This window comes from Salvelinus namaycush, chromosome 29 (assembly GCF_016432855.1).
Source record: "Salvelinus namaycush isolate Seneca chromosome 29, SaNama_1.0, whole genome shotgun sequence".
Taxonomy (NCBI): domain Eukaryota; kingdom Metazoa; phylum Chordata; class Actinopteri; order Salmoniformes; family Salmonidae; genus Salvelinus; species Salvelinus namaycush.
In genome coordinates, this window is record NC_052335.1 from 20,130,986 (window position 1) to 20,155,528 (window position 24,543).

A 24,543-nucleotide genomic window follows, 5' to 3' on the forward strand; every position below is an offset into this window, starting at 1 on the left:
AATTTCGGAAGAAATCACTGACGACAGGTATTTAATTTGTACTTTCAAGTCTTACAAGTCTTAATAAAACTACAATCAGGGCTCAAATGATCCATTCCTCGAGATTATGGATGTATAGTAGAGGGTTAAGAATTCATCTTTATCTGACTGTTAATCCAATCCGTAAACTTCGATACTCTGACGTACACCCCTGGCTTCATGGCATTAGCACAGCCCAGACCCCAAGATGTCACTCCCTGGAGAACAAAGGTGTTCTGAGCATGGCACACCAAAGGGCCGCCACTGTCACCCTGGAAGAAGTCAAAAACATCATCACCAACATCATCATCATCACTCCAATGCAGTTAACGTTAAACTCATTGTGGAAACTGCAGTATACAACCAACCACACAGTCCTTACTGAAATTGAATGATTACTAGTTGTTGCTGAGCATGTACACTATAGGTCAAAAGTTTTAGAACACCCCCATTTTTCCAGTTTTTTAGAAATTTAAGCAGTTCAAGTCCAGTGAATAACCTGAAATGGTACAAAGGGTAAGCGGTAAACTGCCTGAGGTTAAAAATAAAAGTTTCAGTTACCAAAAACTGAAAAATAATGTACATTTCAGAGTTATAAAAAAAAAAACAATTTTTCAGGGAACAAGTAATGGGTTAACAACTTACAGCTGTTCTGCAGCAATGGAAGTAAATTCAGCCTTGAAATTTGATGCTAACAATTCCTACAGGTGTCACAACTTTTGTTGATTAATTAGAATCCCTCTGTCTGTATAAAAGCAGTGTTGGAATAGATTGTTACTACACCCTCTTAAGCATTATTTGGACAGTATTGTACTGCAGGAAGTAGTATATTGCTATCATAATGGTGAGAAAAAGGCAATTAAAGGAAGACAGACCACTATAACCCTTAAAAGTGTAGGTCTTTCCTTTAGAGAAATTGCAAAGAAAGCCAAGGTGTCAGTGAGTACAGTTTCCTACACCATCAAAAGGCACTTGGAAACTGACAGGAAGAGGTCTGGCAGACAAAGCCACAACAGAATCAGAAGACAAGTTTCTGAGAGTCAAAAGCTTGCGTGATAGGCGGCTCACAAGACAACAGCTTTAAGCACAGCTTAACACTGGTCGAAGCAAGTCTTAGTTTCAACTGTGAAGCGAAGACTTTGAGCTGCAGGTTTGACAGGTCGAGTGGCAGTAAGAAAGCCATTGCTAAGATGGCAAAATATGAAAAAGAGGCTTGCCTGGGCCATGAAGCATTGCCAGTGGACTACTGAAGACTGGAAGAAGGTCTTATTGTAACTATCATGTTTTAAGGTATGACCCAGGTGCAGACAGTGTTGAAGAAACAAAAGTGTATTCCTCAATCAGGGGCAGGCAAACGACAGGTCAAAGCAAGCAGGGGTCAATAATCCAGAGAGGGTGTAAGGTACAGGACAGCAGGCGGGCTCAGGGTCAGGTCAGGCAGAGGTCGGTAATCCAGAGTAGTGGGGCAAAGGTACAGGACGACAGGCAGGCAGAACGGTCAGAACCTGGAAACTAGAAAACAGGAGCAAGGAACAGGCGGGAGCAGGGAAACAAAATGCTGGTAGGTTCTACGAACAAAACGAACTGGCAACAGACAAACAGAGAACACAGGTATAAATACACCGGGGATAATGGGGAAGATGGGCGACACCTGGAGGGGGGTGGAGACAAGCACAAAGACAGGTGAAACTGATCAGGGCGTAACAGTAACAGCCTTGAGACGACAGACGCTGGGAAATGGGAAGCAAGTACAGGGTGAGGGTTTAATAAAAAATAAACATGAAACTAAACAAAAACAGCGTCTGGACAAGAGAAACAACACAACATCAATGCAGATACGGGAATGAAACTGAGGAAGTGACAGATATAGGGGAGGCAATCAATGACGTGATGGAGTCCAGATGAGTCCGATGAAGGGCTGGTGCGCGTAACGATGGTGACAGGTGTGCATAATAATGAGCAGCCTGGCGACCTTGAGCGCCAGAGAAGGGGAGCGGGAACAGACGTGACACTTATGGGCCGATGAATCAAAATGAACTCTTCAGTTCATTACGCAGGGTTTTTGTACGCCGTCGAGTAGGCGAAAGGATGGTTGCTCAGTGTGTGACATCAACTGTCAAACATGGAGGAGGAAGCGTGATGGTCTGGGGCTCTTTTGCTGGATCCAGAGTCGGCGACTTGCACAGAGTGAGTGGCACCCTGAACCAAAACGGCTACCACAGCATTTAGGCAACGCCATGCAATACCCTCTGGTGTACGCGTAGTTGGTCAGGGGTTCACCCTACAGCAAGATAATGACCCAGAACATACCTCCAGGCTATGGGGTTCATCCTACAGCAAGATAATGACCCAGAACATACCTCCAGGCTATGGGGTTCATCCTACAGCAAGATAATGACCCAGAACATACCTCCAGGCTATGAGGTTCATCCTACAGCAAGATAATGACCCAGAACATACCTCCAGGCTATGGGGTTCATCCTACAGCAAGATAATGACCCAGAACATACCTCCAGGCTATGAGGTTCATCCTACAGCAAGATAATGAACCAGAACATACCTCTGGGCTATGTCAGAACTACCTTCTAACTACCATCTAAACCCCATTGAGCTGGTTTGGGATGAACTGGGCAGAAGGGTGAAAGCAAAGCAACCTACAAGTGCAACACATTTGTGGGAACTTCTGCAACAGTGTTGGGAAGAACTTTCCGAAAAATATTTCATTTCGATTGTAAAAAGAATGCCACGAGTGTGTTTGGCTGTTATGCCTGCAAAATGTGGCTACTTTGATGAGCCAAAAATGTAGATTACATTTTGTTAAACAAAACAATTCCATTATTTATTTTTTGTCTCCAGTTGTTTATTTGTTCTATGCTTTAATTTCAGAGTACATTAAGACATTTGTCACGATGTATAAATTATTGGAGACAGGCGCAGGAATACGTAATAGGGGGTTTTAATACTCCACCCAAAAATACAACATGCCATGAAAGGCACCGAGACAAAGCCCAAAACAAACATGTGTACAAAAACACAGGGATGTGTCCCAAACAAAAGAGTGAGGTTAAACTTCTAATAAATACACGGGACGAGACCCGTAATAACAATACACGGGACGAGACCCGTAATAACAAGTGCACAACAATACACCGGACGAGACCCATAATAACGAGTACACAATACACACAGCGCGAAAGCCAAAACAAGAAAGCACAGGTACTCACAAGACCAACGGACATTGGAACAATAACTGACTAGACAATGGTGAACAGAGGACACATATACTGTATACAATTACTAATCAGGGGAATTGGAATCAGGTGTGCGTAATGAGACAGTTCAATGATGCCTAGAGGCCGGTGAGGTAGACCTCCGGAACTGGTGCACGGAATGAGCAGCAGCAGGGGGGAATCCGTGACAACATAAAACTGTGTGAATTTCAATAAAACTGGAAAAATTGAGGTGTTCTAAAACTTTTGACCGGTAGTGTATACCTGGCAACTGTCTGCTCCCCCTTCAATGTTCCCAGCACACATCTCATGGTCCTTGATTCTGTTGTTCAGGTAGGCTGGACGATTACACACTTTATTTTCTATAACAGGGAAGCCCGTCTCCTTGAGGAGCCCTTCTCCACCAGTTCCTACAAAGACAAAGATCAATGTTTCATGTCGGAAAATATCAAAACATTATTGGTATATTTGCATCAACAAAGTAATGGAGTCCTGGACAGAAGAATAACTTAATTTTGTATCATGTTATGAGAGCAACCATGAGGGGAAAAAACATGCATGACTCTTGAACCTTGTGTCTCTCCCCATCCTGTCACATAGCACTCTGTTCCAGGTGGTACCACATAATCCTTCTCAGGTAAGCATGCTGGTAAAACCTTGTCATTTATGATTGCAGGGCTGCAAATCAATCACACAAGTCTTTTTACAGCTTCGGACCTTCAAACAGCAAGACAAATATAAAACATTCTATTGTGTTTTTATTAAAGACAATGAAATGGGCTCACTCACCTCTCTAGCTTCAGTAGTGCAATGTCTGTTTCGCCAGGTCCCAGGATCAGTTTCTCCAGTTTACGCTCCTGCTTGGACAGTTCATTTGCTCCCTCTGTATGCGTTCCCAATACCACCATGTAGGCAGATGGTCTCTTTGATCTGATATACACACACACACACACACACACACACACACACACACACACACACACACACACACACACACACAGAGACAGATGTACTTGTATGAAATCCATAACTAGGGCCTCGCAGTAAAAATGACTAAACAGTAATGCTGCTTTTCTTCTGTGTAGGAGACTAACACTCAGCCACTACCAACTTTACCTCTAAACTGCACCGTGCGCGCAGCTCCCTTCGCACAGATGAAATAGAGAAGCAGAGATTGAACTTCTTTCTAGTTTTCCCTTAAGAGTTAACACTATCAAAGTTTCGCTCTGCTGTGGGAATTGTGCTCAAATCAACGCAATATTAGCCACTTTCAATGTAACATACCGAAGCAAAATGAACTATGCAAAACTAACTGTGCAATATATTTTATTGTAGGCAAAGCACATTGGCATAGGATTCTATTGCACTGACATGCACGACTCAGAGCCAATTTATGCTTGATCCGACAATGTGGTCGGAGGCTCCACATTGATGGTGTGACGCAATTGCGGAGCCTCCTGAGGCACGCAGATGCCAAATGTATTTTATTTATTTAACCTTTATTTAACTAGGCAAGTCAGTTAAAGGACAAATTCGTATTTACAATGACGGCCTACGACGGAAAAACCCTAACCCGGACGATGCTGGGCCAATTGTGCGCATCCCTATGGGACTCCCAATTACGTCCGGTTGTGATATAGCCTGGAATCAAACCAGGGTCTGTAGGGACGCCTCTAGCACTGAGATGCAGTGCCTTAGACCGCTGCGCCACTCGGGAGCCCTTGATCTCTGTACCACATCGCAGTGGGGCTCCATATAGCTCCACATTGACATGATTGGTTGACCGTACTGTAGGTGAGGGCGGGAGATACTGCATAAACACAAACTCACTTCCTTGACAACTTCTTTCACAACAGCTCTGCGCTGCTCGGCAAAGCGCAAGAAGTATAAATGCCCTGACTTCTGCTTAGGCCATATCACCATAAATGCTGTATGGCCAATGCAGACATCGGCTTGACCATACAGACATCGGATTGACCATGCAACACCTGTCAGAACCATAGTATAGTCTACACAGACCGGTACACAATAACCAATCAGATCTGCAGGAGGGCTTTATGCAAATAGCCATTGCCATATATGGATCGGTGCCATTCCCTTTGAATTGGACAGCATGAGCTGTCATGAGCTGACACTTGTTCTGAGATCAAGCGAGAGCTACATGTAGCCACCTGTTCACATTTGTTCATACTATTTGCTAGTTAGTGAGTTATTACGCCAGCTAAAGCTAATTTCTAGTCAACAATGGGGGATTGGTTGCTTCCTACAAGAGCACAAAATGTGTGCATTTTTAGCCATCTTTGAAAAGCAAGTCAGGCAAAGAGATTGTTTTATGTCTTAAAGGGGCAGTGTTGTATTTTGAGACAGTCTTGAATAAGATAAGTAGCCAGTAGGCAGAGGGTAGCATCATTTGTCTGATTCTCTGCAATAATGGTATGGGAATAATAAAAAATTGTAAAGTGGTTTCTTGCATCAAACAACACAACATTTTCAGTCACCTTCTTATCTGAATGACAAGTGGATACACAGGTTAATGTCAAGCCCTGCATGTTTTTGTTCTCCCAAAAGTCTGATGGAATGTAGGCCTACATTGAACACCACACATATGCTGCTACTGTAGGCTGAACGATAGAACAGCTATTTCCATCTTAAAAAGTTATGTGATGCATTTTTCACCATTGTTTTTGATGGTAGGCCACTCTGGTAGTTCTACATTATAATCAAATAGCCACAGTAGCCTACTTGGCCACAGTTAAAACTTTAACTTAAAGCAGTTACAGCGTCAGTGTTGCACAGAATTTTCACAATGTTCATGTTTGCACTCAGCAGACATGAAATTTGCTTAGAGCCAAAAATAATTAGAGGAAACATTGGCCACTACTACACAGTATGTCCTGGTTGGTATAGGTTTAGTAAGTAGTAAGCCTCATACGGGCACTGATGAGGGCTGCTCTCTCACCTCTCCAGGCAGTGTACAGCAGTGAGGACCCACTGAGGGGCAATCAGAGTTCCTCCACAGAAATGGATGCCAGTGCTGCAGAGGGATGGACAGAAGGGTAAGTGAATAAGTTCTCCGTGAGATATTGTTTTGTCTTATTGTATGTAATTATCAATATGTTAATGAGATTCATGAAAGGGAATGGGATACTATCCTCCATACTTGGTTCTCAGGCTGATCTGCCAGGGCCATGAGTGGGGTTTGGACACACAGCCTCCAACGATGCGACCAAAACACCTCCTGGGCTTTGTAACAGGCTGCCCACATGTCAAGCCAGCTGGAGAACAAAAATACACTTTTATTTGTGAATTCCACAATGTAGACCAGATAGAATGCAGGCAGATATACATACAGTAACCACATACAGTACATCTGGATAAAGCAACTGTGTTAAAACAACAGCCATTTGTATAATGATTAACAGAAACTGTCACTCACAGTCAGAGTGCGAATTACACCGTGACATTCGGGGTGGCGGGTAGGGGGGTTATTGGGTGCACACTATTTTTTTATGGGTCTATAATAAAGAAGGTAAAAATGTATTACCTTTTAATGTGGCATGAACACAACCATTCATGATGCTTTAATCTGATTGTCAAACAAATCACTTCAAAAAGATGGCTACCTGTGCATGTTCCTCCACTCCAAAATAATAGAAACAGTGCAATACATGTACTGTACACTCACGCCATTTGATGAATGGAAATACACATCTGTTTACATAACACCAAAAGTTGTGCCTAATGACATTCAGTTATTGCCATTGAGTAGGCCTACATTAATTAATGCGGCTTGCTGGCAAATTTACTTTTTTGTTAGCCTGAAAAGATGGGACACCTGAAATGGGGCTGAAACTGTCCCAGGAAAAACTGGATGGTCACCCTAACACACAGGGTCAATTTATTAGACTAGGCTACAATGTGTAGGCCTATTACTATGCACTTCAAATAGGCCTTTCTGTAGCCAGTGGTGTAGTGGTAAAAAAAAATCTTGGTGGGTAAACTCTGATTTCCAGTCACGGTGAAACAAAGTAACGCTCCCTATACTTTCACTGCATTTTTCTGAAAAGGTGGTTAAACTGCGTTTAGCTGCATTTACATTCCACTAGGCCTCACCACTGCTGGTAGCCTGCCCTCTCAGCCGAGGCAATTTTACACACATGAACACAAGAGTTAAATCAAAACATGATTACGTCTTAGTTCATGAGCTGGTCATAATTCATGAGTTGAATGCTTGGAGTCTTCATAGACCGTGTGACATAAAACACTACATTTATTTCCTTACATGAATTACATTTATGACAGTGTTATTTGTAATTATTAAGCATTTAACAATTGAATTAGAACACTGAACTTAAATCCAGTACGATTCCTGGATCTTGGAGATCTCAGAAAATGCACTGTAAGTATAACTATGCCTACGTAAAATGTAATTATGTTTTGCCATGAAAACCGTTCTCATGGGCACACAAATCCAAAATAATGTAGGCATATGCCATTGCAAAATGTAATGCTTCTAATCAAAATCAAATCAAATGTATTTATATAGCCCTTCTTACATCAGCTGATAGAGTCAACTATAGGCCTACTGTCATTAATGTTGGATGGGTTGGATGCAGATTGGTGTCTAGCTGTAGGCTAGTTGTCTAGTGATATTGGCGACCATCATCAGCTGATCCAGGAAAGAAAACAAATATTGATAGAAAATAATAAAGCTAAATAAATGGTCTACTTCTTCTGGCCAGGACGGCACAGAGAACACCAATACCCGCAATGAGTGCTCTAAACAGCTGACTGACAAAACCAAAGGATAAATCAACGGATAAATCTAATGCATTGGAATAAAGGCATATGCTCTTTTTTTATCAAGGGCGCATGGCAAACAAATGGCGAAAATCAGCAAGTGCAAAGGAAAATCTATGCATTTACAGGAGCTCAGCAATGGCCAAAATTCAGCCCTACTGAGTGAACAGTGCTGTGGACAGGGAGGTTTGTGCAGCCACGTAGAAATACATGGTTTAAACCATGACAGAAAGGTGTGGGTGTTTGTTTCATTTGTAAGCTTTTATTTTCATATTTACCACTGTAAAACATATTTACCACTGCATTTTAAAAAGGAGAATGGTTAAATTAGCATTATTTAGACACCCCCCCAAATGTTGACTTTTGTTCTATTTAGTTGAGCTAATGTCTCATTCAGGGGAGCTGAGCCCCCCATAGCCACCCACAATTTGCACCCTGGTCACAGTAGTCCACATACCGCAATCTGGGATTTGGCAGTAGTCCCATTTCTGGTTTCTGTCTGTGGTGTAGCACCATGGTCCATTCACGTCATTGTCAGGGTTTCTACAATTCTAACAGTGAAAAGGGGCGCTGAATAAATATAAGTACATCTTCCCAAATGTCTGTCATATGCAATACTTTTGCAGTATCATCTGACATGATTTAAATATGTCTTATAAGAAGACTTCTTGAACTTACATTGGACTCCATGCCTTTGTCAGGGTGGGATTCAGGGGTGAAGCTGGCGTGCTGATGGGGGCTCTGGGCGCTCCAACTCTGACAGGTGACACCCAACATGGTCATGGAAGTAGGACCCCTGTATGTCCCCCCGTTGCCCACCTTGCAATCTGAAAGCCAGTCAACAGAAAACAATATCAGGGATAACATTTCTACCCTCAACATTGACAATGTAGGATGAATGAATGAATGAATGTTGAACTCAATTCTAATCTAGGTAGTGTTTTCAGTAATTAATTACTTTTTCTTTATGTAGCGGTGTAGCTAACTACTGGAACTACACACACTTATTTTTTGTCTAAAATAAAATGTGGGTAAAGTAAGCAATACTTTCCCTTCTTTTTCGGCATCAGCCCTGCCCAATTCTCACTTGAAACATAGTTTTTGTGTTAAATAGGCTAAATTATACATTCTGGTAGCAAATGAACCTATAGTGAATTGTAGTCTATGGCATTTCAGATTTGCAGTGCCTTCATAAAGTATTCATACCCCTTGACTTCTTCCACATTTTGTTGTGTTACAGCCTGAATTAAATTGAATTAAAAAATATATATATCTCACGCATAAATATATATATCTCACGCATAATACCCCATAATGACAAAGTGAAAATATGTTTTTAGACATTTTTGCAAATGTATTGAAAATTAAATACAGAAATATCTCATTTACATAAGTATTCACACATCTGAGTTAATACATGTTAGAATCACCTTTGCCAGCAATTACAGCTGTGAGTCTTTCGGGGTAAGTCTCTAAGAGCTTTGCACCCCTGGGTTGTACAATATTTGCTCATTATTCTTTTCAAAATGATCTGTCAAATTGGTTGTTGATCATTGCTAGGCAACCATTTTCAAGTCTTACCATAGATTTTCAAGCAGCTTTAAGTCAAAACTGTAACTCGGCCACTCAGGAACATTTACTGTCTTTTTGGTTACCAACTCCAGTGTAGATTTGGCCTCCTGTTTTAGGTTATTGTCCTGCTGAACCAAGTTTTCCACTAGGATTTTGCCTTTGCTTAGCTCCATTCCGTTTATTTTTTTTTATCCCCAGTCCTTAACAATTACAAGCATACCCATAACATGATGCAGCCACCACTATGCTTGAAAATATGGAGAGTGGTACTCAGAAATGTATTCTATTTGATTTCCCCCAAACATAACACTTTATATTCAGGACAAAAAGTGAATTGCCTTGCCAAATATTTTGCAGTATTACTTTAGTGCCTTGTTGCAAACAGGATGCATGTTTTGGGGTATTTTTATTCTGTACAGACCTTCTTTTCACTGTCAATTAGGTTCGTTTTGTGGAGTAACAACAATGTTGTTGATCCATCCTCAGTTTTCTCCTATCACAACCATTAAACTCTGTAACTGTTTTAAAGTCATGGTGAAATCCCTGAGTATTGATACACCATCTAAAGTGTAACTTCACCATGCTCAAAGGGGTATTCATTGTCTGCTTTTTATATTTTTACCCATGTACCAATAGGTGACCTTTGCGAGGCATTGGAAAACCTCCCTGGTTATTGTGGTTGAATCTGTGTTTGAAATTCACTGCTCGACTGAGGGACCTTACAGGTTATTGTATGTGTGTTCAAAAATCATGTTAAACACTATTACTGCACACAGAGTGAGTCCAAGCAACTTATTGTGAGACTTGTTAAAGATGCACTATGCAGAAATTTTGCCGGCATTTCCTGGTTGCTAAAATTCTAATAGTTTCAGTTTATGTGACAAAATAAGCAAGTAGTGTAGAGAATCATTGTAGCATCTAAACTGCTGTGAAATATATTTTCCAAAAGCAAATCCGAAAGTAAAAGAAGCAAAAACGAAATGTAAGAACGGGAAGCATAGAAATAGCGTGCATAGAACCGATCTACCGCTTCTTAGACTTGCTTTCAATGACAAATCTATACTGTTTGTATCGCCCAAAAAGTTACAAATTGCAGCTTTAAGCACATTGTTACTTCTGAACTGATTTAAGGCTTGCCATAACAAAGGGGTTGAATAATTATTGACTCAAGACGTTTCAACTTTTTATTGTTAATTAATTAATGTGGACGCTATCATGGATAATGCTGAATGAATCGTGAATAATGATGAATGAGAAGGTTACAGAGGTGTAAATATCATACCCCCCCCCCCCCCCCCCAAAAATGCTAACCTCTTCTGTTATTGTAATGGTGAGAGGTTAGCATGTCTTGGTGGCATGATACTTGTCTAACTTTCTCGCTCATCATTATTCATGATTCATTCAGGATTATCTTTTATCATGGTAGCATCCACATTAATGTATAAGTGTTTATAAACATATTCTATTCTTATTTCCCAGAAAAGTGACTCCAAAATGACACAATATATTTTTTACCATTAATATCTATTGGGCACAAAATAATCTTAAACACAACCAAAACAAACAGCAAATGCATCCAACAAGTTTGTATAGTCACAAGCTTAATGTAGTCATTGCATGCTAGGAATACGGGACCAAATACTTTTTGGTCCCGTATTAATTTTACTACACACATAAGTGAATACTTTTGGTCCCCAAAAATGGGGGCACTATGTACAAAAAGTGCTGTCATTTCTAAACGGTTCACCAAATATGGATGAAAATACCCTCAAATCAAAGCTGACAGTCTGCACTTTAACCTCATAGTCATTGTATCATTTCAAATCCAAATTGCTGGAGTACAGAGCCAAAACAACAAAATATGTGTCACCGTCGCAATACTTTTGGATATCACTGTATATTTTCAAAATAGCTTCCCAAGCACTGATGGAAGGATGGATAGATTACCTCTGCTGTCGTCTGAGGGTGTCGGGGAGGGTTTTGGCTTGGCCTGGTCATGTTTGTCAGGTTTAGGAGTAGGCTTGGGAGCAGTTGGGCATCTTTGCACACTGCAGAACTCCCAACGAACAGAGGGGTCAGTGGTGTAGCACCATGGTGCACGGTCGCCATCAGGGTTCCTACACAGGTTTCTTCTCAAATCGCTGTGAAGCACATATAAAAGACAATGTCCTCAGAGACTGAAGATGACATATTACATTGTTTGGCTTTCAATGACTAGATAGTAGAAGACAGAGATAGAGCTAGAGATATACATTGCCCACTTGACACAGACATCAGTTCAACATCTAGTTTTGATTTACATTTGATTTACACAAGTTCTAAATGACCTTACGTTGATGACTTTTTGCATATCTAGTCAGTTTTCCACATTGATTCAGTGTCATGACATAGATTTTGCAGTTTCAAATGACGTGGAAACAACGTAGATTCAACCAGTTTTTGCCCAGTGGTTAGAGATGATTTGACTATGCTCTAGGCCTCACGCTTTAGGGAAGACCTGCTGTGTCTTATTGTGACCGTGAGGTGTCATCGAGCTCCAGTACTGGCATCTCTTCCCACTGATGGTCTCTGTCACCATACCACGATAGTCGGTCCCGTCGCCCACATAGCAGTCTTCCTCAGCTGGAGGGGGAGCTGCGTAATCTTAGGTTTAAAAACAATATGAGCCACATCAACCAAATTAAATATGAATTTTGGTGAAAAATGTAGGCTGTATGGATTGCAGGTGGATGACATGAGTTTCGCTACGTAGTTAGTATATATCGATTTTTGCATTTGGGAAAGCTATATAAATAAAAATAATAAATCCAATGCATTAACATCATCATCATAATCTTCATTATCATCATCATCATGATGCAGTGTCAAGTGACCTGGTCCAGGAACATCTCCACAGCTAGGCACCTTGCAGTACTCCCAGCGCGTCTCTGGGTCTGTAGTAAAGCACCAGGGCATCTTCTCATGGTCTGGGTTCCTGCAGTAGTTCAGTTCCAGGCCTCTGACAGGAACACAAACAACCACACATATTGGTTAAATCACAGTCAGCCTGTATCTATAAGACATTAAAACACTGATCTACTGCACTGAGAAACACAAAGTTCGGTTCTTGCTTGAGTAAAAACAAGTTGCCCAATCTCGTGGGTTGATCTTACTTGCATGGGTAGTTGTCTGGAGTTCTGTTGTGCTGTTGGGGCGTCTGAGTTGCCCAGACCTGACAGGCTTTCCCAGATGCTGTCACTCCGATGGTTCCCCTGTAGGCACTGCCGTCGCCTGTGGCACAGGTGAGCTCCTCCACCACCCTGGGAGGCTCAGAGGCTAAGGGAGAGGGAAAGAGTGAGGAAAACTTCCTGGGAGTTAGTAAACTCATGTTTTAATTAAATAGTTTATATTAATGTGAAAGAGCAGGGGAAACAGGGGTCATGGGAGACAAAAGAGATACAAGATGAAGATAATAAATGGGGTGACAGAGTCGCTAGTAGGGAGTAGAAGGGGTCCAGGTTACGAAAGCCATAGACAATATACTAGTAATAGTGTTGTAAATCTATGATAGCTCACTGCAGCGAGGGATAGAGCAGAAGTCCCAGCGTTTGGAGGGGCTGGTGGTGAAACACCAGGGTCTGGGGTCTCCGTCTGGGTTCCTACAGTAATTTTCCTCCAGGTACTTCTCAAGAAGACTGGAGAGACAGGGGGGGTGGGGGGTGGTGGGGGGGAGAACGAGATGAAGGAGCACATGGTTAGACATATACAGTGAGCCCAAAAGTATTGGGAAAGTAACACATTTTTAGTTTTTTGGCTCTGTACTCCAGCACTATGGATTTGAAATGATGAGGTTAAAGTGCAGATTATAAGCTTAAATTTGAGGGTATTTTCATCCTTAACGGGTGAAATTAAAGCAGTTTAGAAATTAAAGCAGTTTTTGTACATTTTTTATTAACTAGGCAAGTCAGTTAAGAACAAATTCTTATTTTCAATGACGGCCTAGGAGAAAGTTACACCCGCACAAATATCATACCCCCACGAAATGCTAATATTTATGCATCTGTAACTTTCTCACTTATCATTATTCACAATTCATTCAGGATTATCCATAATCATAATAGCATCCACATGAATGAATAAGTGTTTAGAAACATTATATTCTTATTTACAATACAAGTGACTCCAAAATGACACAATACATTATTTAGCATTCTTTTCAATTGGGCACAAAATAATCTGAAACACAACCAAAACAAACGGCAAATGCATCCAACAAATTTGTAAAGTCACAAGCTTGGTGTAGTCATTGCATGGTATGAATAGAGGACCAAAGACTTTTGACTACTTTAATACACAATACTTTTGGTCCCCTAAAATGGGGGACTATGTACAAAAAGTGCTGTAATTTCTGGAAATACCCTCAAATTAAACGTATAAATTGTATAATTTCAAAATCGATAAAGCTGGAGTACAGGCCCAAAACAATACAAAATGTGTCACTGTCCCAATACGTTTGAAGCTCACAGTCAAAGATATTACACAGATATTACTGAGAGAGAGAGAGAGAGAGAGAGAGAGAGAGAGAGAGAGAGAGAGAGAGAGAGATAGAGAGAGAGAGAGAGAGAGAGAGAGAGAGAGAGAGAGAGAGAGAGAGAGAGAGAGAGAGAGAGAGAGAGAGAGAGAGAGAGAAAAAAAAGGCTATTACGCGCTGGGAATGTAGCCATGGTTGTGAGGTTTCTGGGCGTTCCAGTGCTGGCAGGTGTAGCCATTCTCAGTGGTGGAGATCTTTCCCCTGTAGTTCTTACCACTGCAGTGCATACATTCCTCTATGGACCAAACCACAGCACTTTAGAAATAAAACACTTCCAAATTACACCGACTGCATTTTTTAAATTGAACTGTCATGATGAGCGAGTAACTAAAAAAAGTAGTCAACTCTTTGTTAAATATAGATAGTATTTTAGTGGTTTTGAAATCTTAATTTTTTGCCAACATGACACCAGCTGTTACATTAGCTTATTGGGACATAACAAGATATTGAGGGTACCGCTGCAGTTCTGGACATTGCAGGTCTCCCATCTGGTGTCAGGGTCTGTTGTGTAGCACCAGGGACCTTTGCTGTCCCCATCAGGGTTTCTGCAGAAGTTGGACTCCAGGTCGTTTTTGGGGTGTGTTGACGGAGTCATGCTGTAAGAGACATTCACAAAGATAACGTGAATTTAATTCAGGTGTTAAGAAATCTAACCTCGCAAGTTACTTAAGAGATTGAACAGGATCTTAAGCACTTACAAATTCATAACATATTGTATGAATTCGATTTCTTTGTTGTTGCAGGATGTGGGTGATTTTATTTGGCCCCCCAAGTTTTCTGAGCAAAATATATTTTTCTATTGTTGGACATAACAGACTAAAAACACCAGCAAATCAGCTCCAAGTGATTTTAATTTTGGAAATCTGTTCTAAAGTATTCTCGCGGATAGTAGAGCGATATATGTAGGGTTGCAAGGCTATCGGTAATTTACCAAAGTTAACTGGAATCTTCAGTCGTTTTGGTAATTAACAGAAAATAAATGGCAATCTATCATAACTTTGGTAATTTATACTTGAGTAACTTAAAAAAGTTGTATTTATATAGAGTATACATTTTTTATATCTGTCTATGAGTTTCTAGTAGATAGCCCATATGGTTCAAGAGAAAATAGCATAATTAATGGAAAAAAACATCTAATCAACAATGGCATTACTTTCAATTTTCAATTCCCTCTTCCAACTATTTACTTTTTTTACAACTGCCACCAGTTTGACTCCAAAACATTGACAACAAATACATATTGACAGATTAAAATAAATCAAAATGTGTTAAGGGTATTTAATGCTGAAACCCTCATATTAAACACAAATTATATATACTAAGTTGATGGTTTATATGTAAGATAATGTTTTACAGCTTTGTCATTCTATATACAATAAAAGTTTGGACACACCTACTAATTCAAGGGTTTTTCTTCATTTTTACTATTCAAAGTAACCACCCTTTGCCTTGATGACAGCTTTGCACACTCTTGGCATTCTCTCAACCAGCTTCACCTGGAATGCTTTTCCAACAGTCTTCAAGGAGTTCCCACATATGCTGAGCACTTGTTGGCTGCATTTCCTTCACTCTGCGGTCCAACTCATCCCAAACCATCTCAATTGGGTTGAGGTTGGGTGATTGTGGAGGCCAGGTCATCTGAAGCAGCACTCCATTCTTGGTCAAATAGCCCTTACACAGCCTGGAGGTGTGTTGGGTCATTGTCCTGTTGAAAAACAAATGATTGTCCCAAACCAGATGGGAAGGCGTATCGCTGCAGAATGCTGTGGTAGCCATGCTGGTTAAGTGTGCCTTGAATTCTAAATAAATCACTGACAATTTCACCAGCAAAGCACCCCCACACCTCCACCTCCTTCTTGCTTCACAGTGGGAACCACACATGCGGAGATCATCCGTTCGCCTACTCTGCATCTCATAAAGACACTTCAGTTGGAACCAAAAATCGCAAATTTGGAATCATCAGACCAAAGGACAGACTTCAACCAGTCTAATGTACATTGTTCGTGTTTCTTTGCCCAAGTAAGTCTCTTCTTCTTATTGGTCTCCTTTAGTAGTGGTTTCTTTGCAGCAATTCGACCATGAAGGCCTTATTCACACAGTCTCCTCTGAACAGTTGATGTTGAGATGTGTATGTTACTTGAACTCTGTGAAGCATTTATTTGGGCTGCAATTTCTTAGGCTGGTAACTATAATGAACGTATCCTCTGCAGCAGAGGTAACTCTGGGTCCTCCTTTCTTGTGGCAGTCCTCATGAGAGCCAGTTTCATCATAGCTCTTGATGGTTTTTGCGACTGCACTTGATGAAACATTCAAAGTTCTTGTAATTTTCAGGATTGACAGACCTTTATGTCTTCAAGTAATGTTGGACTGTTGTTTCTTTTTGCTTATTTTAGCTGTTCTTGCCATAATATGGATTTGGTATTTTACCAAATAGGGATATCTTCTGTATACCACCCCTACCTTGTCACAACATAACTGATTGGCTCAAACACATTATTAAGAAGGAAAGAAATTCCACAAATTAACTTTTAACAAGGCACACCTGTTAATTGAAATGCATTCCAGGTGACTACCTCATGGAGCTGGTTGAGAGAATGCCAAGAGTGTGCAAAGCTGCCATCAAGGCAAAGGTGGCTACTTTGAAGAATCTCAAATCTCAAATATAGTTGGATTTGTTTAACACTTTTTTGGTTACTACATGATTCCATAAATCTTATTTGATAGTGTTGATGTCTTCACTATTGTTCTACAATGTAGAAAATAGTAAAAATAAAGAAAAACCCTTGAATGAGTAGGTGTCCAAACTTTTGACTGGTGCTGTATATATTTTTTGTGTCTTATTTTATTATTTCATATATTTTACATGTGATAAGGCCACAAGATGTCTTGTGATAGATTACACAAAATCCTTGAAAGACACAAAAATTATGGTAGTTTACTGGTAAACTCGAAGTTTCCAGTAATATACCCTCCCTTTCCAACCCAAGATACAGTGCCTTCGGAAAGTATTCAGACCCCTTGACTTTTTCCACATATTGTTACGTAACAGTCTTATTCTAAAATGGATTCAATAAATAAAACATCCTCAGCAATCTACGCACAATATCCAATAATGACAAAGCGAAAACAGGTTTTTTGAATTTTTTGCAAATGTATTAAAAATAAAAACAGAAACACCTTATTTACATAAGTATTCACTCCCTTTGCTATGAGACTAGAAATTGAGCTCAGGTGCATCCTGTTTCCATTGATCATCCTTGACATGTTTCAACAACTTGATTGGATCCATCTGTGAAAAATTCAAATGATTGGACATGATTTGTAAAGTCACACAAACGTTGACAGTACATGTCAGAGCAATAACCAAGCCATGAGGTCGAAGGAATTGTCCGTAGAGCTCTCAGACAGGATTGTGTTGAGGCTAAGATCTGGGGAAGGGTACCAAAACATTTCTGCAGAACTGAAGGTCCCTAAGAACACAGTGGCCTCCATCATTCTTAAATGGAAGACGTTTGGAACCACCAAGACTCTTCCTAGAACTGCCCCCCCCCCCCCCCCCCAAACTGAGCAATCGGGGGAGACGGGTCTTGGTCAGGCTGGTGACCAAGAACCCGATGGTCACTCTGACAGAGCTCTAGAGTTCCTCTGTGGAGATGGGATAAACTTACAGAAGGACAACCATCTCTGCAGCACTCCAACAATCAGGCCTTTATGGTTGAGTGACCAGACGGAAGCCACTCCTCAGAAAAAAAGGCACATGACAGCGCGCTTAGAGTTTGCCAAAAGGCACCTTAAGACTCTCAGACCAAGAGAAACAAGATGAAACCAAGATTGAACTGTTTGGCCTGAATGCCAAGCGTCACACCATCCCTACAGTGAAGCATGTTGGTGGCAGCATCATGCTGTGGGGATGTTTTTTAGCAGCAGGGACTGAGATACTAGTCAGAATCGAGGCGAAGATGAACGGAGAAAAGTACAGATAGATCCTTGATGAAAACCTGCTCCAAAGCGCTCAGGACCTCACATCGGGGCGAAGGTTCACTTTCCAACAGGACAACGACCCTAAGCACACAGCCAAGACAATGCAGGAGTGGCTTCAGGACAGGTCTCTGGATGTCCTTGAGTGGCCCAGCCAGAGCCCAGACTTAAACCCGATCTCTGAAGAGACCTGAAAATAGCTGTGCAGCAATGCTCCCCATCCAACCGGACAGAGCTTGAGGGGATCTGCAGAGAAGAATGGAAAAACTCACCAAATACAGGTATGCCAAACTTGTAGCGTCATACCCAAGAAGACTCAAGGCTGTAATCGCTGCCAAAGGTGCTTCAACAAATTACTGAGTAAAGGGTCTGAATATGTATGTAAATGTGATATTTCTGTTTTTTATAAACTTGCAAAAATGTAATTTGTTATTATGGGGTATTGTGTGTAGATTGATGAGGAATAAATACAATTTAATCAATTTTAGAATAAGGCTGTATCCTAACAAAATGTTGAAAAAGTCAAGGGGGTTTGAATACTTTCCGAAGGTATACAAATGTAAGCAAGGTTTGATAGCAAGGTTTGAAATTATTTAGTTAGATATTATATCTGTTTGGGATTCTTGCAGAACTATGGAACTCCCTCTTGTGGTTATTTTTTATAGGAAAAAGTCCTCATTGAAACTGACATTAGGCCAAATGTGGAGAATTATACATTTGCCTCTGTTGCCCATCAAGTAGCCTATTAATGTATATGTCATTGTAGGCTACCATTTGATACAATAGATATGTTGAAATGATGATATCACTGGAGTCATTGCAAATCAATTTGTGCCACTTATGCGGCCTACCTGGAGCTGACAAACATCAGTTTATTATTGTTGTAGCCTTGTGTTATTATCAACGCATTAGATTGACGGTAAACCAATTCAAAAAATAAACACTGGCTGTTGTTAACAAACAAATTCAGTTCATATACATATTATTAATTTTTCATTCAGTAATTGAAATTATGACCCCATCCTCAGTATCCTATTCCAGCAGGCTACTAGGGAAACAAGCACTTCTTATTGCGAAATCGCCTCGCTATTTATGTTGAATAAATTAGTCTGTTAATTTGAACTAAGCAAGCGGCTAAATTGTTCAGTTTACATCTGGTCTACATCTTGTCTAGGCTACTGTAGACTATCTGAAATGAGATGTAGGTCTATCAGGGGCTATAGGCTTCCTGCCTTTATCTTAGCAAACTATGGCAAAAAGTAATTCGATTTTAGACTGTAGCCCATACCCAGGGGCGCTGCCAGGGATTTTGTGCCCTATGAAAAGATATCACATTAGGCCCCACAACCACAGGCCCCACCAACCCTGCGCAATTGCTGTAAGCACACACCTCCAGAACCCAATCAACCCATTCAAAGCTTTAAATAACTCTACCTTTGCAGGCTTGGAACTCTCTTGTAGTCCAATATTTACTGTACGATATTTACTGACAGTGAGCTGTGAAAATATAACACTGTGCAGACATGCATGCAACATTCTGCATACAGTGGAATTCACTATTTGATGCTACACTGATACCCTCTATAAGAAATGTGCTAAAGGTAATCTTTTACAGTCTAAATGTAATTTTAATGGTCAAATTCTTGAATGGAAAATTCTCTTAACATTAATGAATAACTTAAAATAAATATAACTTAAATATACATTAACCTCTTCAATTAAAATGAATTAACATTATCATCTATAGAATGACATAACAAACTTAACAAGCAGATTTTTTAACTAAGTATACATACCAACTAGAAAATAAGCAGCTGCAAAAGTGGAAATGGAAAACAAAATGGAAATGGAAACGAAAAGGCCTGATGGTGGCGCTAGAGGAAAGGTCTAGTGGTCTTCAAATCAATAGGTTTCTTCCACTTGGGGTCTTGATTGTGCACAACAAATTTTATGGCAATCCAGCCATTACTTTGAGATATATCTTGTTCTCAGTCTGTTCTCAGCAATACAGAGGCTCTCTGGATGTTCACTTTTTGCCCCCAAAAATAAAATAAAAATAAACCGTTAGTTTTATTAGTACATTGTAAATAAAATATTATATTAATGATGATAGGTTAATAATTTAATATTGAAAAAAATGTACAGTCACAGGCCCTTAGAATTGTCCATAACCCTCTCTCCATACGGCGCCCCTGCCTATACCTATTGAAATGACAAGTCATTCTTGCAAATGGGCCATTTATAACGGTTTGTACTCATAACATCCAGCACATAATAACAGCCAGAAAATAGCCTAACATTTAGTTTTTTTTTATTCATCCAAGTGTTTCTTGCTCAGAGATTTCGAGATCCTCTGTCCAACTTTCATCACTCAAACTCTCCTGTCAGATTTATCTATAATCATGCACATGCGCAAAAGGGATTTATTTACAATTATAAACCTTGTTCAAGCCCTGAATGCGGATTAGTTGAAGGCCGTGGTATATCAGACCATATACCACGTGTATGAAAAAACATTACTTTTTACTGTTCTAATTACATTGGTAACCAGTTTATAATAGCAATAAGGCACCCTGGGAGTTTGTGGTATATGGCCAATATATCCAGGCACTGTGTTGCGTCGTAATTAAGATCAGCCCTTAGCCGTGGTAAATTGGCCATATACTATACTCCCTTGTACCTTATTGTTAATCATAGCAGTCAAGCGAGTTAAATCGACATCCATTGATGGGAAATGATCTGGCGAGTTTAATAAGGGCGAATCATCTTTTCTCTTTTCACATATTCAAATTCCTAAATTAAGTAATGTCATAGGCTTGCAATAATTATTATTTTGAGGAAACCTGAATTTTGCTTCTAACATTACAAGTAACTATGATATTCCTTCTTAATTGTCTCGATAACGTTATGGAAAATGGGTTTATTGTATAGATATGGCAACTCCTCTCTTGCTGTAAAATGTTTTTAGGCATTTTTAGCAAGTTATGGGTAGTCATTGTTCTCGAAATTCGAACTTGACCTGGCAACCCTGGTTGGAAACGAAAGTCGGCGGGTGCACAGTGCGCTGTTAGGATGCTAGGTTGCAGGGTTGCCCGAAAGTAAATGGATGTTTCGCCTAAATTATATAATTACTCATCTCTAAATAAAATAACTCAAAATACTTCACCAGGGAGCCACAGAGGTTCGTTATCTTATTTAAACATTTGGGAAGCCGGGAATTTGGGTAGTGGGCGTGGCAATAGGTCTAGCTGATTGAGTTGCGGCTGTCAGTGAAAAGCGTCTAAAATATGTGTTAACATAATTTGCTTCGAGTATAATTTAAAATGTTGCATCAAGAAAAAGGGATGGGGGTGTGGCGAAGATATGTTGCGTCTCTCTCCAGAATGCATGAATATATAGGAAAGTGCCCATTTGACAATGTCTGATTTCTGATTGTCTTAACTCACCACATACACCACCATTTTTTTATTCGCCTCACGCAACTCTACGAAGTTTTTTCTATACATGCATTGGAACTGATAGTTCCTCAGTATTTGAAAAATCTTTCCAACACGCCCAATCACCAAGCCTTGGTGTGAAAGAGCAAAATATATCCCATGTATCCAGGGTAAACGTCATTAAAAACAGCTTTCTGTCCCGAACTCACTGGCCCAGGAAACTCCGAGGGCCCGGAATAGGCTAGTTGATATATAAATATAGACATGATATATACAACATATATATATGTTGCAAGTTCGTTAGCGAAAGCTCCGGGACCGACCAAGTGATGGTTTAATAAATTGTTGCACTTCACTAGCAATTGCTCAAGACCGATAGAAAGGGAGGTAGACAGGCAGATTAGAGAGATGAATATGATTGAAAGAACCGGAATTTTTATCAGGATATTTTCTACTGTTTTTATCTGTTGGCTTTAGGCCTATTTATTTTACTTGGTTGACGATGGAAGTTCTAGGCCTACTGCGGCATCACTGAGTTCTACGCTCTCGTTTCTTTAGCCGCCAATGGATCACAGAGTATAAATGTGTCGAAATGGCAGAGGCTAGTGCTCTCGCCATAATTGAATTTTAACTTTTAGATTTTTATAATTTTACTTCATATTTTTATGATTAACCACGTGACAATGAAAAGTAAAACGTTATTTATTTAAATGAAACTGTTCCATGGAAATGCGCATATATACATATACATTACTGGCACGCAGATCGGTAGAAATGGTAGGATAATTTGTAAGTTTCCCCAAACTTGAAACTCACGAGTTGCCTATGGTCGTTACTATTACATCCATTAAAAACAATTGTGAACGCGCAAGTCCAGTTTAAAAACGTGTCAGCTTATTGAAATCAAAGGCCTGTCCAACTGATTCGTTCTGGGGCCGGATCTGGTACAAGTTGTGGCAGAGCATACTTAGGCTTGTGTGGATATTTTGATGCCCATCTCTGGCAAGTCTTCCCTGAGTTTGTTTTGGACTTTGTTCCTCTGTAGTCCATACCGATTCCATTTACACACTCCATCAAGTACTCTGTAAAGACAGAAAATAAGATGTCTCAACAGTAGTAGGTGGGTTGATTGGTTAGTAATCTTTGCCTTTTTATTGAGCAAGTTCAGCAGTGTACCAAATGCCCCCCTTGGGTAATTAAAAAGCATCATCAGGCTTTTACTATCTGAGATGTTGTCATATATGGTCAGTATGGAATTTGATTTACCCTATGTGCCTCCCACTGAAGGACTGATTGGACTCTCTTGTTTAGATAATCTGCTTCAACTCTTAGGTTTGTTTACTGACACAGTCCAAACATCTTACTGGACATTCCACAAAAGTTAGCTAAATATTAACCAAAAATAATGTTGACCAATACAGTCGCATGAAACTCATTTGTATTCTAATATTTGTAATACATGAATGGACATTTTTGTATGGGTTGATACATTTTTCACAAGGGAAAATCTGTAGCTACTTATCAAGAAAAATCTGAAAAACATGAGGACTTGCCTTTCTTTTCATATAGAGAAGTGCTGGTTCTTCTCAGAATAGACTCTATTTTGCCATTTGCTGGTATTGTCAAACATTCTTGATCCTTTTCAATGTACATGAAGGACCTACCAAGAAACATTCAGAATTCATTTTGACTATGAAATAATTTCCCCAAAATTAATTCATTATCACTATTAATGACCATAAGCATAATGATACCTGCAAGTGAAAGCTGTTTCAATGTTACACTTGATAGCACATTCTAGGACTGTGCCTACTGAGTACTCCCTCTTCACCAAAGAGAGAATCCAGGCGCCCTCTGTTTTTGCATATTCGTCCAGGACAACCGCACTGACTAAAAGGACAAACAGATAACAAATACTGAGTATGACTGAAAAAATTACCGGGCCCTGTTTGCCTACACTTGCTCTGTGATGCAATGCTTAAACCCAATGGTTCCAGGGCTAAACTGCTGTTACAGACCACTAACATAGAGGTTGCAACATGAAGGTCTATTGACAGATGAGTCATTTCTGGACTGGACATAGAGTACAGACAAAAAACAAGTTATTCAAAACAATTTACAAGTAGAAAAATACATAGAAGCATTAATGTAATAAACAGTGTTTCAACACTTTACATTGTTCTTATTACTGTGCACCGTGTAACACTACACGGTGCACAGTAATAATACAGCAGTAAACCTAGCCCTAACTAAAGCCTAATAGATAAGTAATTACAATACACTGTACAGTACTAAGAACAATACATCCAATGTGATTAAACTAACTGCTTCAGTTATAAGGTTCGACAGAAGATAATCTTACAAAATGATTATATTGAAGAACTAAGCACACGTGAAGTAACTTCGTAGACACAGGTACCTAGCAAAGAACTTAAGGGAACAGATAGACGGACTAATTTGTGAATAAATGTTTAATTTGCAAGTATAAACACTGTGTGGGAATCCTTCAGTTCACTTCAACTTCCAATGCGTAAAATGATGCCAGCTATATCTTACCTGCAGATAAAAGGGTGCCTAGCAAGAACGTTGTTTTGTACAGGTCCATGATGAGCACTGTCAAGCAGCGTATACAAACTCACCAGTTCGATACGTTTTGTGTCTTTTTAGCCATGTCAGTAAGACAAATAGATTTCACTCGTCAGTCAATCATTGGCCTAACAAGGACATGGAGCAGAGGTCAGGCTGTGTATGTCAATGGGATTTTAGTACATTCACATAAATAGTTATTTCTTGATGTATTGTACAGTAGGCTACAGCTCCTCCCCACCTCACTCGCCTGGTGGTAGAATTTTTCATCCATAACTCCTTTTTATACTGTATGAGGCATTCGTATTCTAATCAATAATGTTTTGTGATGTCACATCACTCTGTGTGCATA

At 40.0% G+C, this 24,543-nt stretch overlaps 1 protein-coding gene across 2 annotated transcripts; it reads right to left on the reverse strand.

Moving 5' to 3' along the window:
- Positions 1 to 2: 2 nt before the first annotated feature.
- Positions 3 to 24,307, reverse strand: LOC120024461 (plasminogen-like). Of its 2 annotated transcripts, XM_038968709.1 has the most exons (19): positions 24,162 to 24,296; positions 23,360 to 23,495; positions 23,159 to 23,265; positions 22,573 to 22,687; positions 14,647 to 14,786; positions 14,305 to 14,425; positions 13,176 to 13,294; positions 12,773 to 12,935; positions 12,494 to 12,618; positions 12,104 to 12,263; positions 11,568 to 11,761; positions 8,727 to 8,875; positions 8,506 to 8,599; positions 6,409 to 6,523; positions 6,208 to 6,282; positions 4,038 to 4,178; positions 3,820 to 3,926; positions 3,513 to 3,658; positions 3 to 290 (listed from the first exon to the last, which is right to left on the reverse strand). In XM_038968709.1, the coding sequence occupies exons 1-19, from the start codon at positions 24,208 to 24,210 to the stop codon at positions 126 to 128; spliced, it is 2,421 nt and encodes an 806-aa protein (XP_038824637.1). In that variant the 5' UTR covers positions 24,211 to 24,296; the 3' UTR covers positions 3 to 125. The 2 variants fall into 2 exon arrangements, 1 of the variants encoding a protein (XP_038824637.1); XR_005472857.1 differs by lacking the exon at positions 3,820 to 3,926 and having other exon boundaries at positions 126 to 290; positions 24,162 to 24,307.
- Positions 24,308 to 24,543: the final 236 nt, after the last annotated feature.

Excerpts from the sequence above, each read along its gene's own strand:
- LOC120024461 (XM_038968709.1), bottom strand. The coding sequence starts at position 24,210 with ATGGACCTGTACAAAACAACGTTCTTGCTAGGCACCCTTTTATCTGCA. Across the intron at positions 14,426-14,646 it reads CAATGTCCAGAACTGCAGCG|AGGAATGTATGCACTGCAGT; the intron begins GTACCCTCAATA and ends TTTGGTCCATAG. Across the intron at positions 291-3,512 it reads GGGGAGCAGACAGTTGCCAG|GGTGACAGTGGCGGCCCTTT; the intron begins GTATACACTACC and ends GACTTCTTCCAG.